The sequence below is a fragment of the Stegostoma tigrinum genome, chromosome 26, assembly GCF_030684315.1.
Source record: "Stegostoma tigrinum isolate sSteTig4 chromosome 26, sSteTig4.hap1, whole genome shotgun sequence".
Classification (NCBI taxonomy): Eukaryota; Metazoa; Chordata; class Chondrichthyes; order Orectolobiformes; family Stegostomatidae; genus Stegostoma; species Stegostoma tigrinum.
Window position 1 is genome coordinate 41,847,169 of NC_081379.1, and position 18,018 is coordinate 41,865,186.

Below are 18,018 nucleotides of genomic sequence, written 5' to 3' on the forward strand. Positions count from 1 at the left end.
TAACTTACAACTGCTACCAACCTTCCTATTGCTTCCCTGGGATGTTGCGTGACATGATCACTACTTGGTGAGGTAAGAGAGTGTTGACTCACCTATCTCCCCAAAGAACCATAGGACTATAGTCACAGAATCATACAGCATGGAAATAGGCCCTTCAGTCCAACCAGTCCACACGAACAATAATCCCAAACTAAACTTGTCCGGCCTGCCTGAATTTGGCCCACATCCCTCCAAATCTTTCCTATTCGTGAACTTGTCTAAACATCTTCTAAATGTTACAACTGTACCCGCTTCCACCACTTCCTCTGGCAGTTCATTCCACACATGAACCACTCTCCGTATAAAAAAAGTTGCCCTTTTTAAATCTTTCTCCTCTCACCTTAAAAATATGCCCCCTAATTTTGAACGCCCCATGCTAGGGAAAAGACCATTGTCATTCACCTTATCTATGCCCCTTGTGATTTTAAACACCTCAACCCAGCCACTGCTCAACCTCCTTCACTCAGCCTTTCTATAACACTCTGGTTAGACCACACATGGAATATTGTGTTCAGTTCTGATCACCTCATTATAGGAAAGATGTAGAAGCTTTAGAGAGTGTGCAGAGGAGATTTACCAGGGTGCTGCCTGGGCTGGAGGGGCAGGTCTTACGAGGGAAGGTTGGGGGAGCTAGAGCTTTTTTCATTGGAGCAAAAAAGGATGAGAGGTGACTTGATAGAGTGGTTAGTCAGAGATTTTTCTCAGAGCAGAAATGAACATTAGGCGGGGGCATAATTTTAAGGTGATTGGAAGAAGGTATAGGGGAGATGTCAGAGGTAGGTTCCTTACACAGAGAGTGGTGGGTGTGTGGAATGCACTGCCGGCAGTGGTAGTGGAGTCAGATACATTAGAGACTTTTAAGCGCCTCTTGGATAGGCATATGGAGGATAGTAAAATGTAGGGTATGCAGGGTAGATTGATCTTAGTAGGATAATAGGTCGGCACAACATCGTGGGCTGAAGGGCTTGCACTGTGCTGTACTGTTCTATGTTCTATGTTTCCAGTCTATTTTTATTTCTCAAACCTTCCATTCCATTCATCATAGTGAGACCCTTCCGCTGATCATCTCCTGCAGTCAGCATAAGACAATCCTAAGAGCATTTCATTGGGGTTATTATGGTGTAACAAAACCTGTATCAATGTGAAAAGATCAGGTCAATCACCCGTTTTATCTTGATTGCAGGGAATGGAGAGGGAAATCAGAGCCTGTTAGTTTGCCATTGGGCAATCTCGTAAATCTCTTCTGAATCCTTTCCAATTTGATAATATCCTTCCTCTAAGAGGGCAACCACAACTGGACACAGTACTTGAAAAGAGGCCTCACCAATGTCCTGTACAACCTCAACATGATGCCCCAACTCCCATTCTCAAAGGTCTGAGCAATAAAGGCAAGTGTGCTAAACGCCTTTTTAACCACCCTGCCTACCTGTGATGCAAATTTCAGTGAATTATGTAGCTTTTTTACTGCTCCCTGAGACAGCTGGCTCCCACACAATAACCCGAGCTACAATTCCACCACCATAAAGCACTGCAAACAGAGACAATGCTAGTTGTAACGACGAACAGCCAACAAAGAGAAAAGGAGCAAAGCAGAAGATTGAGTTGGTTGACCAGCTGAGATCGTATCGAATGGCGAAGCAGTCTCCAAGGGATAATTCCAGCTCCTATTTTCTAGATTTCTCTGTTTAAGAGAGCAATGCTCCAGTAACATCTTAATGCAATGGTTCAGTACCTTTCCATCCTGTCCCCGCAGCTCTGAGACCTCATTCTGCAGGTAGAACTTCACACGATTGGTCTCAAACATCTGCATCAGACAAAACACATGCAGCAGTGAGTAGAATCAATCCATGAGTAACATCAGCGCTCATAGTCCGAAGGTTCATTCCAGGCACCCTCACTGATGGGTCATGTGAGCTAAGTGCTTCCTTCATTCATTTGCTGGATAATTCCAGAAAATTCTTTTTGGAAAATGACTTTGAACCTCACCTAGAGTTTTCTGGAACAGCATGATTTGTGGCTTTTGAACTGATTTTAATGGTGGAGTTGATGACATAACTGTGCATGTTAAACATCACTTCCTACACAGAGTTTGCACACTCTCCCTGTGTCTGCGTGGGTTTCCTTTGGGTGCTCCGGTTTCCTCCCACAGTCCAAAGATGTGCAGGTTAGGTGGACTGGCCATGCTAAATTGTCCATAGTGTTCAGGGGTGTGTGGGTTATAGGGGGATGGGTCTGGGTGGGATTCTTCAAGGGGCGGTGTGGACTTGTTGGGCCGAAGGGCCTGTTTCCACACTGTAGGGAATCTAATCTAATCATTTCTGTTGTAGGTTTTTAAGGCTTAAAGAAAAAGAAGCAACTTGTACAGGTACAGCATTTTCCCGACATTCCAAAATGCTTTACAACCGATCAATTACTCCTGAGATGTCATTACTGCTGTAATGTGGGAAACATGGCAACCAATCTGTACATAGCAGAAATATGATAATGACACGATCATCAGTTTTAGCCATATTGTTTGTAAAACCATGAGGAAAATGGATAAGGTGAATTGCCAAGGTCTTTTCCCCAGGGTGGGGGAGTATCTTTTAATATTCATTTATGGGATATGAGCATTACTGTCTAGGCCAGCATTTATTGCCCATCCCTAACTGCCCAGAGGGCAGTGAAGGGTCAACCTCATTGTTGTGGGTCTGGAGTCACATGTAGTCTAGACCAGATGAAGACAGAGTTTCCTTCCCTAAAGGACATCACTGAGCCAGTTGAGTTTTTCCAACAATCGGTAATGGATTAGTGGTCATCGTTAAACAATTCTTAATTCCAGATTTCTAAAAAATTCCACCATCCGCCATGGCAGGATTTGAACCCAGATCACTGGAATATTACCTGTGTCTGGACTAACAGTCAGCAATAATATCACTAGGCCATAACCTCCCCAAAACTAGAGGAGCCTAGGTTTAAGGTGAGAGGGGAAAGATTTAAAAGGGACCTGAGGGGCAGCATTTTCATTCTGAGGGTAGTGCTTGTATGGAACAAGCTGCCAGGGGAGATGGTTGAGGCTGGTACAACTACAACATTTAAAAACCACTTGGATGGGTATATGAATAGGAAGAGTTTGGAGGGATATGAGCCAAATCAGGCAAATGGGACTAGTTCAGTTCAGGAAATCTGGTCAGCATGGACGAAGGGTCTGTTTCCATGCTATAACAGGCAGAAAAAAAAAGTCCTAATGTTCACATGAGAGGGCTGCAGGGCCTCAATTGTAGATCCTGTCTGAAAGGTTGTACCTCTGATAATACAGCATTCCCTCAGCATCGCACAAAAATGTCGGTTATTAAGGGTGGGTCATGATTTTTGTTTTGTTGATTATTCATGGGATCTGGTTATCACTGGCATGGCCAGCTCTCACTGCTGATCCCTAATTGAGGAGGTGGTAGTGGATGAGGATTTTGACCCCATGCCAGTGCAGGAACAGTAACGTAGTTCTAGATCATGGCAGTGAGTGGCTTGCAGGGGAACTGACAGGTAATGGTGTCACCATATATCTGCTGATCTCACTCTTTCCATTGGATCATGCCTCCACCATTGACAACACCACTTTAAATCAATTAAGGTATGAACAAATTAACTGGGAGTCATTAGCAAAACAGCATTTTTCAAAATATCTTTCGCTGCTGAGGATCTGGTCTGGTTCAGTCTTTATGAAGACATCTTTCTACAAGCAAGCTTAGCCTGTGCCTTTAATGTATGCTAATTATATCTCCTTTTCCTACTGTTACTTACCTTCATGATTGATCGTCCAACTTTCTCTCCCAGCACTTTCCTGAAAGGAATGTTTTCAATCCCCACAACGGACACAGAGTGGGCTTTATCAGTGAGGTAGGCTGCTACTTCCATCCCTGCAGAGAACAAACCATTCTGTAATGCAATCTCCTCCCTCATCCTCAATTATTAGATTCAACTTCCCTTGTATTTTACTGAAGGCTGTGTGTGAATTCTAAAGCTGAACTCTTGTTGAGTTTCTTTTCAAATTAACCAGGTTTGAGATGTTCCCTTGCCTTTGATCAATGTGGCTTCACAACATGTGCTGCAGGCATGGGACTGAACCAAACCAGCACTGACACGATGGAGGTCTTTACACTGCTGGCTGTAAAGATCCACTGAGAAGCAGTGAAGAGAGGTTGTGAGGCAGAGGCATAAGGCAATCTACAAGATCCATTGGAGTAAATAGGATTGAGTGGCTGCCAGACCACAGTATAAACTGAACACAGTACAAACTGACCAAGCTTTCCAGCATTAGTTGGCAATTGGCACTCAGAGAGGTGGCAGATATGGTTTGAACAGGATGTGTGAATAGGTACAGAATGGCACAGAATGAGGCCATTTGGCCCCTTGCGTCTGTGCCAACTCTGTCAGTCCCACTTCCCTACTCTATCCTGCGAGTTTATTCACTCAGGTACATTCAATTCACCAAACTTCCCCAAACTTCCACTTCCCCTACTGACAATGAATCCAGATGGCTACCATTCACTGAACAACATATTCTCTCTCACATGTCACAGAATCACTGTATGTACTTCTTTCAATCTCTCCGACTCTATCCACTGCTCACCATGTGATCTCCTGTATGTTAGGAGATTGGGTGACCATTTGGCAAAACACCACCATTCCGTTTGCAAGCATGAGCCAGGTTGCTTGACATTTGATTTCAGCAGCTTGCTTTCAAACTCACATCTCTGTCCTTGACCTGCCGCAACATTCCAGTGAGGATCAAACTGGAGGAAAAGCACCCCATCCACTAATTGGCCACTCAATTAGCCTTGTAAACTCAACATTGGGTCTGATGTGGACCAGAGCAGAAACAACTTTACTGAATAATAGATACAGTACCTGTTACTAATTAACTGGTCCAACATAGCAACATCCCACAAACATACCCCTTGGCAAAAAAGGAACATTCAGGCACAGTTCTTCCATCCAGGAGGAAAAACACATCAAGAGTAAATTCAGAGAGAGTAGCAGCCAGGAGACCTTCACTGAAACTTGCAACTCTGATGAGCCCCCTTTAGCTTTTGCTTAAAGCTAAACCTAAAAACCCAGAAATACTGATCTGTGTGAGCTGGCCACACTCACTCAGGCTGTTTAAACAAAACCAATGCCTCCCGAGCTGTTTCTTCTAGTCATTCTGGTAGACTGTCATATGCCTCTGCCTTACAACCTCTCTTCAAATGAAAATAAAGGACAAAAAGACTTCTTACAGTCACAGCGTTGTCACAAGTTCAACGATTTCAGATCAACCCTGTCCCCCGTTTTAATTCTGTTTTCTAGACATAATTTGGTCTTGTTCTTGAGATAGTAGGAGCTGCAGATGCTGGAGAATCTGAGATAACAGGGTGAAGGCTAGATGAACACAGCAGGCCAAGCAGCATCAGAGGAGCAGGAAGTTAATGTTTTGAGCCTAGAGCCTTCTTCAGCTGAAACGTCAGTGTTCCTGCTCCTCTGATGCTGCTTGGCCTGCTGTGTTCATCCAGTTACACACCTTGTTGTCTCTTGGTCTTGTTCTTGTTGTTTTTCGCATTTAGACAGAGCTGTCCATGGTTCCGTTATTCAAACAAATGCCTTGTTTCTTTCATGATCACTCTCTTTTCCTTTTCTTTCATGGTTTGTTTGGCATTTAATCTCTCCCACCCTCCACTGTAACCTAGAGCCTCCCCTTTTGTTCTTCCCTTTCGCCATCCTTTCATACAAACAAATGGTTCAGGAGCAACAGTAGGCCATTCAGCCCTTCAATCCTGTTCCAATGTTCAATCAGATCAAGATGGATCTGTTTGTGTTCTGAATTCCACAGTACAAGCCCCGTCACACTCCTACCTGCTTCAGTTCTGACGAAGCATCATCCTCAACTTGAAAATTCTCTTCTCCACAGACCTGCTGAGTATTTCCAGCAATTGTTGTTTTTAATTCACAGTGTTGCACTTAAACTGGAAGTGATGAATGGGGCTGGGCATGGTAGTTATGATGGGAGGTGCATTTAAATTTAATCTGTGTCCTGTTCTTCTGAGCCAAAGTGCTGAATATCACTTTGCTGCAGACATTGGCACCACTGAGAGTGGTGAATTCTGCAGGTATTGTTTTTTAACGCAGTGAGTCGATCTTATCATTGGCATTAGAACAACTTTAACAGCTCGTGTCAGAAGTGAGAGCTGTAAATTCTAACTTTGCAAGTACTGAACTCGAAGCAGAATTTCCAACAACCAAGAGATTTAAACCACGGATGTAAATACTTACTGGGAAACAGGACAAGTTTGATACTGATTGACCAGATGGCAATATTGTTCGGAAAGCCATACCTATGAAAGAAGCTCCCACTATAACTGCGTTCCTGTCATTGGCCAGCTTTGCGATGCAGTTTGCGTCCTCAGGAGTCCTGAGCTGGTACACATTCTCCAGGTCTGCCCCTTGGCACTGAAGTGGTTTGGGCCTGAAATATGAGGAATGAGGCAGTGACTTTGGAGATGTGGCCTCCATGTGTTGAGATGAGAGCAGGAAGGTAGAATTAAGCTCTTCGTTGACTGGAACAAACAAGTGGGGCCAAACGGCCTCCTCTACTATCGAGACGTCGCTCTGATTTCAATAACGATTTCTATAATTTCTCATAATGTTTCTGTACGGTCTCCTTCCTCAATTCAAAGACACAATGCCACACAGAAATCAAAAGAAAGGATTGGACTATCCTCCCCTTAACACATTCATCCTTCAGAATGAGGAAAACATCAAATCGGTGCGTCTCTTGTCCAATACAGGACAGCGGATTGTTATTTCAGAAATCATCGGTCAGGCCTCAGCTCAGGGTGGTGTCCAATTCTCCTCACCTCAGCCTCGGCCAATATTTAAAAGAATGTGGTGGAGAGTAACTAAAGCAGTACCAAGGACAAGTAACCCACTGACGCGCTACTAAAGAAGTTGAGGGTGTTTTGTTTAAAGAGGTTGGGGAGATATAATAGAGACAACATGAATGATCTGATAGAGTGAATGAAGAGAAATGCTATCTATTGGCATGTGAAGCGGCAGCTAGATTTGAGGTTAAAACAAGCAGGGTGGAGAAAAATAATTTTCTTTTTACACAGTGTGTCTTCACGACTTGAAATGTCTTGTGATGGAAGCAAACTCAATAATAACATTCAAAGCAGAATCGGATATATACTTGACAAGCTTGACTATGGTGAAGCCACGACAGATTACTGACTGAGAGCTAGTAAGAACTGCCAATGCTAGAGTCAGAGATAACACGGCGTGGAGCTGGAGGAACACAGCAGGCCAGGCAGCATCAGAGGAGCAGGAAAACTGATGTTTCAGGTCGGGACCCTTCTTCATAAATGGGGGAGGGGGAAGGGTGCTCTGAAATAAATAGAGAGAGGAGGGCTGGGGCTGGGGAAGGTAGGTGGGACAGTGATAGGTGAGTGCAGGTAGGCAGTGGTGGGATTGGTCAGTGAGGTGGGAGGAGTGGATAGGTGGGAGAGAAGATGGACAGGTTGCGTCAGGTCAAGGAGGCGGGGATGAGAGGGAGGGTTGGTCTTGGGATGAGGCTGGGGGTGGGGAGATTAAGAAACTAGTAAAGTCCACATTGAGACCATTGGGTTGTAGGCTTCCAAGGTGGAATATGAGGTGCTGCTCCTCCAGTTTCCAGGTGGGATCATTGTGACACTGGAGGAGGCCCAGGATGGACATGTCGCCCAGGGAGTGGGAGGGGGTGGTGAAATAGTTTGCAATTGGAAGGTGTTGTCGTTTGTCGTGAACCGAGCGCAGGTGCTCTACAAAGCAGTCTCCGAGCCTCCGCTTGGCCTCACCGATGTAGAGGCGGCCGCAGCAGGAACAGAGAATACATTAGACTACACTGATGGATGTGCAGGTGAACATCTGTCTAATGTGGAAGGTTTTTTGGTTTTTTGCATCGAGGTGTAGGGGCAAGTATAGCACTTCCTGCGGTTACAGTGAAAGGTGCCGAGCTTGATGGGGCTAGTGGGCAGTGTGGAGTGGATAAGGGAATTGCAGAGAGCGCGGTCCCTATGGAAGACAGATAGGGGTGGGGAGGGAAATATATCCTTCGCAGTGGGGTCACATTACAGGGGGCAGAAATGGTGGAGAATGACGCGTTGAATCCCGAGGTTAATGGGGTGATACATGAGGACAAAGGGGATTCTACTTTTTGTTGCAGGGAGAGATTGTGAGGGCAGAGATGCGGGAAATGCAAGAGATGCAGTCAAGAACATTTTTGACCACTAAAGGGGTCCTTGCAATACGAGGAATTCTGGGATGTTCAGGAGTGGAACGCTGGACCTTGGGAGCGAAGGCAGAGGAATCAAGAGGAGGGGATTGCATTCTTGCAGGAAGGTGGGTGGGAGGAGGTGTAGACTAGGTAGCTGTGGGAGTCAGTGGGCTTGAAATAGATGTCAGTTTTGAGGTGGCCACCAGAGATGGGGACAGAGAGGTCCAAGAAGGAGAGAGAGGTATCAGAGATGGTCCAGGTGAACTTGAGGTTTACGTGAAAGGTGCTAGTGAAGTTGATGAACTGTTCGAGCTCCTTCTGGGAGCACGAGGTGGCTCCAATACAGTCATCAATGTAATGGAGGAAGAGTTGGGGGATGGTGCCAGTGTAGCAGTAGAAGAAGAACTGTTCCATGTATCCTACAAAGAGGCAGGCATAGCTTGGACCCAAGAGTGTTGCCATGGCCACCCTCTTTGTCTGTAGGAAGTGGGAGGAGTGGAAGGAGAAGTTGTTGAGGGTGAGGACGAGTTCAGCTAGGCGGATGATGGTGTCGGTGGAGGGGGACTGGTCAGGCCTGTGGGACAGGAAGAAGCGGAGGGCTTTTAGGCCATCTGTATGGAGAATGCAGGTGTATAGGGACTGGACGTCCATAGTAAGGATTAGGTGTTGGGAGCCAGGGAATTGGAAGTTCTAGAGGAGGTGGAGGGTATGGCTGGTGTCACAGACGTAGGTGGGGAGTTCCTGGACCAGGGGGGAGAAAATGGAGCTGAGATAGGTGGAGGTGAGTTCAGTGGGGCAGGAGCAGGCAGAGAATATATGTCGGCTGAGGTAGTTTGGTTTGTGAATTTTGGGAAGGAGATAGAAGTGGGCAGTGCGGGTTTGGGGAATGATGAGGTTGGAGATTGTGGGCGGGAGGTCACCTGAGGTGATGAGGTTATGGATGGTTTGGGAGATGATGGTTTGGTGCTCGGGGAGTGGGTGGGATCATATTCGAGGGTGGTGTAGGAGGAGATCTCAGAGAGTTAGCGCGTGGCCTCAGCAATGTAAAGGTCAGTGCGCCAAACCACAACTGCGCCACCCTTATCCACATGCTTGATGGTGAGGTTGGGATTGGAGCGGAGGGCTGCACGTTCTGTGGGGGAGAGGGTTGGTGTGGGTGAGAGGGGTAGAGAGGCTGAGGTGGTTGATGTCACAACGGCAGTTGGAGATGAAGAGGCTGAGGGTGGGTAGGAGGCCTTGGGGTGGTGTCCAGGGAGTGGGGGGTGTTGGGGTCGGATGAAGGGATCAGTGGAGGTAGGGTTAGGCTCACGGTTAAAGAAGTAAGCATGGAGTCAGTGGAAAAACTGTTCCACGTCCAAGCATGAGTGGTATTCGTTGATGTTTGGGTGGAGGGGGATAAAGGTGAGCACTTTACTGAGGACTGACCGTTCATTCTCAGTGATGGGGAGGTCTGGGGGGATGGTGAAGACCCGGCAGCGTTTGGGGCTGGGGTTGGCTGTAGAATTGGTAGCTGTGGGGGTTACTGATTGGCTACGTCTAAGCATTGACGATGACATAATGGGCCAAATGGCTTCTTTTGGTGCTTGTAAGATTTTACTGGGCTGGAGTTGGGAGGGGAGTACTTTGACACCCGCGAGCAGGAATTTGGGTCAAGTTGTAATGAATAATTTTCAACTTTTGAATCATGACACCAAGCTTCCTGTCATTTCCAATCTTAATGCTGACAGGACAAGGGTGGGTGATGAAATCACCGGCAGGAAGTGAATCAGTTCCCGAAATCTTTGTATGAGACTGTATGAATTGCATCTTTCGGCAAAACGCTACCTCTGACTCCTGACCAGCCTATTCCACATCACTGCCCCAGTAAACTGAGGCAATACTGTGGAACTTGTGTGAATGAACAGAGTGGACAGTAATTTTTAAAGCAGACATTGCTGTTTAGAACTTCCAGCTGGTATCGGGCTTTGATTTGGGTGCACACTGTGTGTGATATCACAACCCCAACCCTGCCAGCTCTTAGCAGCCTGTCAAACTTCATACTGGTCAGAGCAAGATCCTAGTTCTCAATCGATCTTGTCTTGTGTAATTGCTGCAAAGCTCTTACAAACAGAAAGTTGTAGAAGTTTGCAAAGTTAAATTAGGAGTGAGGTATATAAATGGGCGGTCATTGAGTCTTGAGTCATATAGCTCAAAAACAGGCCTTTTAGTCCAACTCGTCCATCCCAACCAGATATCCTAATCTGATTGAGTCCTATTTGCCGGCATTTGGCCCATATCCCTCTAAACCCTCCCTATTCATTTACCCGTCCAGATGCCTTTTAAATGTTGTAACTGTACAAGTCTCCACCATCTCCTCTGGCAGCTCGTTCCATATACACATGTGAAAAAGTTAGCCCTCAGGTCCCTTTTAAATCTTTCCTATCTCACCTTAAACCTATGCCGTCTAGTTTTGAACTCCCCCACCCTCGGGAAAAGGCCTTGGCTATTCATCTTATCCATGCCCTTCATGATTTTATAAATCTTACAAAGGTCACCGCTCAGCCTCCGACGCTCCAGGGAAAATAGCCCCAGCTTATTCAGCTTCTCCATGTAATTCAAACCCTCCAAGCCTGGCATCATCCTCATAAAACTTCTCTGATCTTCTCAAGTTTAACAACATCCTTCCCATAGAAGTGTACTCAGTGTTCACCAATTTCCTCTACAGCCGCAACATGACCTCCCAACTCCTATACTCAATGCAATGACCAACCAAGGCAAGCATACCAAACACCTTCTTCACTGTCCCATCTACCTGTGTCTTCCCTTTCAAGAAACAATGAGCCTTCATCTCTAGCCTGCCACAAGTAAGTTACCTGCATACAAACCCCAGTGGAAGCAACCCCTCAGCTTCCTCCGCCTTTCCCTCTCCCATGGATTTGCAGCATATTTACTGAAGGGAATGTAAAATACAGGCTGAAAATATGCATAGATGGCATGCTCTACCACATTGAAATGACATATTAGGCCACAAGATGTAGAAGCAAAACTAGACCATTCAGCTTGAGTCTGCTCCTCCATTCCATGACATCATGGTGACCTGATAATCCTGAAATTTCCTGCCCTATCCCCAAAACCTTTGTTTCCTTACTGACTAAAAATGTGTCTGTCTCAGCCTGGAATATACCTAAGCACCCAGCCTCGACAGCCCTCTGCAGTATAACATTCCATAAATAAGAAGTAACTCAAATCCAAATTAACGGGTTTTATTTTTGGCAGCCATTCTATACCATCAACGTCCCATAAACATTGAGTGTTCAGTTCACCAATATTTCATGGTGTTGGTTGAGAGAACAGCAAGATCAGTGTCGCCACATGTTGATCTTAACAACTCCTCCAAGCAGCTTTGCTCCAATGATACTGAAACCTGGCTTCGGATAATGGGGTCCGGTCCTAGGACAAGGCCCCGCTGCCTGTCACAGAGTATTTCAGCAGCAGTCAAGCTCAGGTTAGCTTTGTGCTCTTTCTCCTGCCTTCTTCACTGCATTCCCCCACCCAAACATGTGAGGTAAACAGGAAAAGCAAAATGTCGTAAGGTCATCAACTCACCTGCTCCCAGTTGCTATCAGTAACTTGTTATACTCCATCTTGAGTCCATCCTTAAAGTGAACTACCTTACTCTTCACATCCACTGAGTGTACCTGCAACAAAAGGACAGCACACAGTGCTACAGAGGGAATTACAGCTTTTCTTTGCAGCATGGAATGGCTCTACAGTCTCATACTTACCCCTCTGGTGGTCGCCCGCTGTGAAGCTTGACAGCAACTACATAGATCCCACCATTTCAACTTATACAAAACTAACAGTCTGGACAGAACTGCTGTGATGCTACTGCAGCTCAATAGCTTGCTCATTGTCAAGGCTCAGGAGGGAAGAATGGTTGCTTGAGTGCCTATGGAGCTACAGACCAGCACCTCCAGGAATGGGATGGAAAGGGATGGCTCATATGGGTGCTTTGCTGGAGAGGGAGACTAAGAATGAGCGTTTTGAGTATTGTTAAAAACGGGGACATATTGCCAAAACTTTTCATCTTATACCTATCAGGGTCAACACTAGAATGCCAAATTTCAAATCGTCATTACAAGAGGAAAGGGCGCTGATTGATTATCAGGTGATTTCTGATTGGCCGAGGTCTCACCATGCAAGGAAAGCACCACTTAAAAGCAAGCAGTTTAGCTCATATCAGGCTGATACACAAATGCTCAAAGTGACACATTCATTTTCAGGAATGGCAGAAATATGCTCAAGCTTTGTGCCTTTTCTAAAAAGTATCTGGGAACTTCAGAGTTTATAGTTCCCTGTTATTTTCTCCATGACAATGTCCCAGCCAATCAGAGTTGACATGGCAGCCAATCAACACCCTTTCCTCCTGTGTGTATGGATTGTGATGGTTTGAAACTGGACATTCTTGCATGTATCCTGATGAGTGCAAGGCAAAACCATCAGCAACAGTTTCCTCCTTGCAGCTATATTCAAGAGCAAGGGTATTTTGAGAATAGCAGGACATTTAGTTAAAGTGGTCGATGAATGCAGTTTATGAGACTGTTTTACAAGCATTATTGTTAAAAGGAAGGTGGATATGATCTTCTAGGATCAAATCAAGACTGTGATATCATGATGGCCGAAAGTATCACTAGGGATTATTAAAAGGATTTATGAGAGCGGAAGCATATTGTGAAAGTGGTGAAGTGTTACTGCGAATTATGATAAGGGTGGCGCATCCACGTGAGAACTGTAATGAGGCTAGAGGATATAGACAAGAATAACAATAAAGGTTGAAGGAAAAGTCTGAGAACTATAGTGAGGGTGGAGGGTCTTTCTGAGATTTGTAATGAGGATGGAGGGTCTTCCTAAGAATTGTAATGAAGGTGGAGGGTCTTTCTGAGAATTGTAATGAGGATGGAGGGTCTTTCTGAGAATTGTAATGAGAGTGGAGGGTCTTCCCGGACTTATAATGAGGGTGGAGAGTCTTTGTGAGAATTGTAATGAGCATGGAGGGTCTTCCTGAGAATTGTAATGCAGATGGAGGGTCTTCCTGAGAATTGTAATGAGAATGGAGAATGTTACTGAATGTCATGCAAAGGACAGACTACATTATCAGAAAAAGATGAAATGGCTCTGTTGCTTGCTCACCTCCTTGTCTGTTTGCACCTCAATGTCATACTGGGATAAGAAGTCTTTGGAACGTAGAGTTATCTGCTCAGTCTGGCACTCGAGGGACTGAAAACATAAGAGATAGCTATGAACACTGTGACAGAAACAGGCATCCAATCCTAATGATGCAAAGTTCACCATTTTTCTTACAAACATGACAGCCCAGCTTTCCACAAGACAATGAATTGTGTAATGTACAATTCTGATGTTTTTCTTTGTTAAAGATTTATAAAGAGCCATGGAAGAGATTCAGGTACAAAGTGAGACCATGCACTCACTTTGAACTTGATAATACTGCTCAAATTCATCATCTTCACCATCTAGAAGAATCAACAGCAGGTGTATGGGAACCCATCAGCTGGAATTTCCCTTCAAAGTCATACAATATTCTAATGTAGACATGTATTGGTGTCCTTTCATCGTCACTCCTTTAGAATCCTGGAACTCGCTACAGACTCAACAGGGAAACTCTGTCTGTAAAAGTATTGAGCACAAAAAATGCACAGATTTAAAGTAACTGACATGAGGAAACATGTTTATCACACAGGAATGGTTGAGGTCTAAGGTGAACAACCTGAGACTATGGAGGAGGTGGGTTCAATCGAAAGAACTACACTGTTCCCTTATAAAGAAGAACGTACTGAGCTAAGTGAAGTGGCAGGTGCATTGCATGTGTGAATTGTTCATTTGTACCATTAGTGCAGACATGATGGGCCAAATGGCCTCTTTCAGCTCTGTAACAACTGTGATTCTGTGACCTAGCAGCACCATATGTGTACCTTGGCACATGGACTGCAGCATTTCAATAAGAAGCCCATACCCAGCACCTTCTGAAGGGCCACACAAGAATGGAAAATAATGGGTTTCTCAGTGACACCCATATCTCAAGATTAATTTTTTGAAAATACTAGCAGCTTTGGGCTTACTGCTCGGGTGGAGTGGTGATCAGCCTAACAGTTGGTTCGCACTTTTGATCCTGGTGGAATAGCAGAGTGAGGAGCTTGGTCTCGCTGACACGATACCTTGGGTATATCTGCTCTCTTCCCTTGAAGCCAAATATCAGGCACACCCCAAAAATCAAAAATACACCCCTGGCTAAACAGTCACCCAACAGAATCAATATCAACTCAGCCTCTAAATGTCCAACACGCCTTAGTTTGGAACTTGAAACCAATCAGATTCAGTTCCACAGATAGTTCCTGTTCTGATTCACTTGCTCCTTCTTTCTTGACCCTCAGCTGTAAGTTCATCTCTGCTTCCATTACAAAGGCCTCAACAACCTCGGATCAACGCAGGGCTCAATTCCAACAACGCTCCTGCTGCCCCTTAGAAATTCCATGGCAATTGACTACAGATAATGGTGCAAAGCAGGCGATGTTGAAAGGTCTGCCAAATTTCTGCGGTGTCATTTTCCTTTACGTTGATTTCAGCTGAAGCTCAGCTATAGCATATGTCATGTATCAAATGGTTGCTTTGCCCTGTCACCCATGTTTAAAATGACTCCCATAACACGACCGCCAGCTGAGAATTAGATTTCAGTGCACACTGTGGTGCAGTAGACAAGGACAGCTGGCAGGGAGATGTTCAGAGGATATAATTTCAGAACAATGGGTCTCCCATTCAAGATGGATATGAGGAGGAATTTCACTTCTTGGAGTGCCAGGAATCTTTGGAGGCCCCTACACCAAATAGTTTTGGAAGCTGTGCCGTCGAGATCGGTGTTAGGCAGATCATTGACCCACAAGGGAGTCTCAGATTGTGAGGAACGGGCAGCCAAAGTGGAAATGTGGCCAAAGTCAGGCCAGCCATGATCTTATTGAATGGGAAAGAAGGGTCAATGGGCCAAATAGCCTCCTCCTGCTGTTCCCTCTTATGTCCATATCCTGCTGGTATTCTCTGAGAGGGAGAATGCATGAAGACATGCTCCTTGACAATATAAATGATTCAAGGCTGTGAGATTCAACTCAACAAAACTCTTTCACTTCAGGACAGGAGGAATTAAGACTAAGAGGAAGCACTGTTCATAAATAAGAATAAAGGTGACAAAATGGAGGAAGAATCCTAACAATTCAATCTTTATAAACTACCACAAATTAGCACTGGGCAAATCCCTGTCATCTTCTGTGGGTGACTGTCAGCACACTGCTTGGAATGTGGGAATGAAATTGGGCCATTCAGCCCCTCTGGTCCACTCTGCTACTCAATGAATCAGAACTGCCTCACCATAGCTCCATATCCCACAGAATATTTATTTAGTACATATCTATTCAACTCAGTCTCGAAAGTTCCAAATACCTCAGAATCCAGTGGCCTTTTTGATGGAAGAGAATTCCAGATTTCCAACAAAAATAGCGATCCACAAAAGGGCCTACTGATTCCACCACTAAAAGGCCCAGCTCTAATTTTAAGATAATGGCCTCCTTTTCTGCGCTCTGACTCCAGACAAAATTGTTTCCGCTGAAGTATCCTATCAAATGCGTTTAGAACTTCAATTAGACCAGCCTCAACTTTCAAGGACATGCCAGACAAGTTTATGCAGCCCACCCATCTAACTTAACCCTTTTTAATCCCAAGCTTATTCTTGTCAATCCACACTGCTCAGTCTCCTGGCTCAATACATTCAACTTTTTGACTATCACAGGCTCCTGTCTGGAAATACCAGCTGTCCAGCACAGTCCAGTATTCCCAAACAAGAGTTGGCTGTGTCTGCTTGCATATGCCGTCACATTGGGCAGGGATGGGCTTTAGATACAGATACAAACCTTACTTAGTTTAGGTCTGTCGTAAGGCAGGTGTGTCTCCAGAGTGCACATGACAATGCGTTCTGTGAAGCCTTCCTGTCTCAGAGTTTCTGCACAGACAAGTCCTGCAGGGCCTTGGGGGAGATTGAATAGAACACATAATTAGCTCCACTCGATGCCATGAATGAGATGCTACCAGCACTAAGGGGAAATGACAGTGTAATCGTAATGTTACTAGACTAGCAATCCAGAACCCCAAACCTGGGGGCATGGGTTCAAAACCCACCATAGTAGACCACAACGTTTCAATTCAATAAAGCCTAGAATAAAGAGCTGGCTCTCCCCAAAAAATCCTAGTTCACTAACATGCTTTATTCCCTCCTCCCATGAGTGAGGGAAATCTGCTGGCCTGTTCTGGTCTGACCTATGTGATATATGGGATATTGATATAGGGTGTATATGGATGACACTTAACTGCCCTCTGGGCAATTAGGGATGGGTAATAAATGCCTAACCAGTGACAGCCACATCCTGTGAATGAATTGAATAACAACTTGTCTTTATAGAGCACATTTCACTTCATAAAGTATACCACAGCATTTCACTGAAACACAGTCGGAAATTTGCACTAAGCCAATAAAGGAGGTTGTGGGACTGAAAGTCAAATGTTGGTCAAATGAGATGGATTTTAAGAATCATTTTAAAGAAGGAGATAGACTGTGGTGAGGTTTACGTGGGAAACCATCAGGGTTTAGGCCCAGAGATAATGGGAACTGCAGATGCTGGAGAATCCAAGATAATAAAATGTGAGGCTGGATGAACACAGCAGGCCAAGCAGCATCTCAGGAGCACAAAAGCTGACGTTTCGGGCCTAGACCCTTCATCAGAGGGTTTAGGCCCTGTCACTGAAGGGCAATGGAAATTCATGAGGTCAGACTGTGGGGTTTGAGGATGTGAGAGGGTTACATTTGTACGGAGCGGTGAGGCTGGAAAGGATTTGAGAATTGTTAAACCGAGGTGGTGGTCTGCTGAGACCCAGTGTAGGCCAGTGAGCGCAGTGTGAGTGAGACTTGGTCTGGATTCAGAAACAAAGAGTAGTTAGCAGCACTAATTTTCATGAATTCTGGCTCATGATACATTATTCATTTTGCTGGAAGCTCAGGGATATTGTCCTCTTCATCAACTATGAAAACTGAGGTAATTACCCAAGAAGCCTGTCATTGCTTATTTTAATTTGCAATATTACCCTGAGTTCTTTTTAAGGATTCCATTAAACCCCGACATTGCCTTTTTCCTAATTGTAGGTTTGTATTAATCTCAGTAAGTTTATTTTTACATTTCCACTTTGCATCTCATGCCAATTTTACTCTTTCTTTGTTGTTTGTCATGATTCTGCTAGATTTACACTATTTTATCTTATCTCTTAGGCTGATTACATAAAGTCTACATTCACTGCACTTTGTGCAGTATATTTCATAAATCAACTAATCCGAATGTGACCCTATCACTGCTTGGGTTACATTTAACTGATTGTTTCTCTTGTCATTCCTTGTCTCATGGGGCCTGTGCCTTGATTCAGCACAGGAAACACTCCCAAATCTATCTCCTTGATCAAGATAGATACTCCCCGTGTTTTAATATTCTTGGACAGAGACACTTTGGCACATTGGTTTGAATCAGTACGCACAATGGCTCGTCTTTGATTCTAGTGCCAGCTATGAATCCAATGGTAACATTCTCTCCTTGAAACTCTGGTCCCTCTCTAGACATTAAAACACAAATTCT

General features: G+C 44.8%; 1 protein-coding gene across 8 annotated transcripts in view; it reads right to left on the reverse strand.

Moving 5' to 3' along the window:
• The window catches only part of LOC125464226 (apoptosis-inducing factor 3), a 120,637-nt gene that overhangs the window by 31,152 nt on the left and 71,467 nt on the right, over positions 1-18,018 (reverse strand). For all 8 annotated transcript variants that reach the window (XM_048556457.2, XM_048556462.2, XM_048556459.2 and 5 more), the window contains 6 exons: positions 16,255-16,367; positions 13,472-13,558; positions 11,888-11,979; positions 6,387-6,517; positions 3,820-3,935; positions 1,772-1,843 (listed from right to left, as the gene is read on the reverse strand). In XM_048556457.2, the coding sequence (XP_048412414.2) occupies positions 1,772-1,843; positions 3,820-3,935; positions 6,387-6,517; positions 11,888-11,979; positions 13,472-13,558; positions 16,255-16,367 (611 nt within the window). The remainder of the gene's footprint in view (positions 1-1,771; positions 1,844-3,819; positions 3,936-6,386; positions 6,518-11,887; positions 11,980-13,471; positions 13,559-16,254; positions 16,368-18,018) is intronic.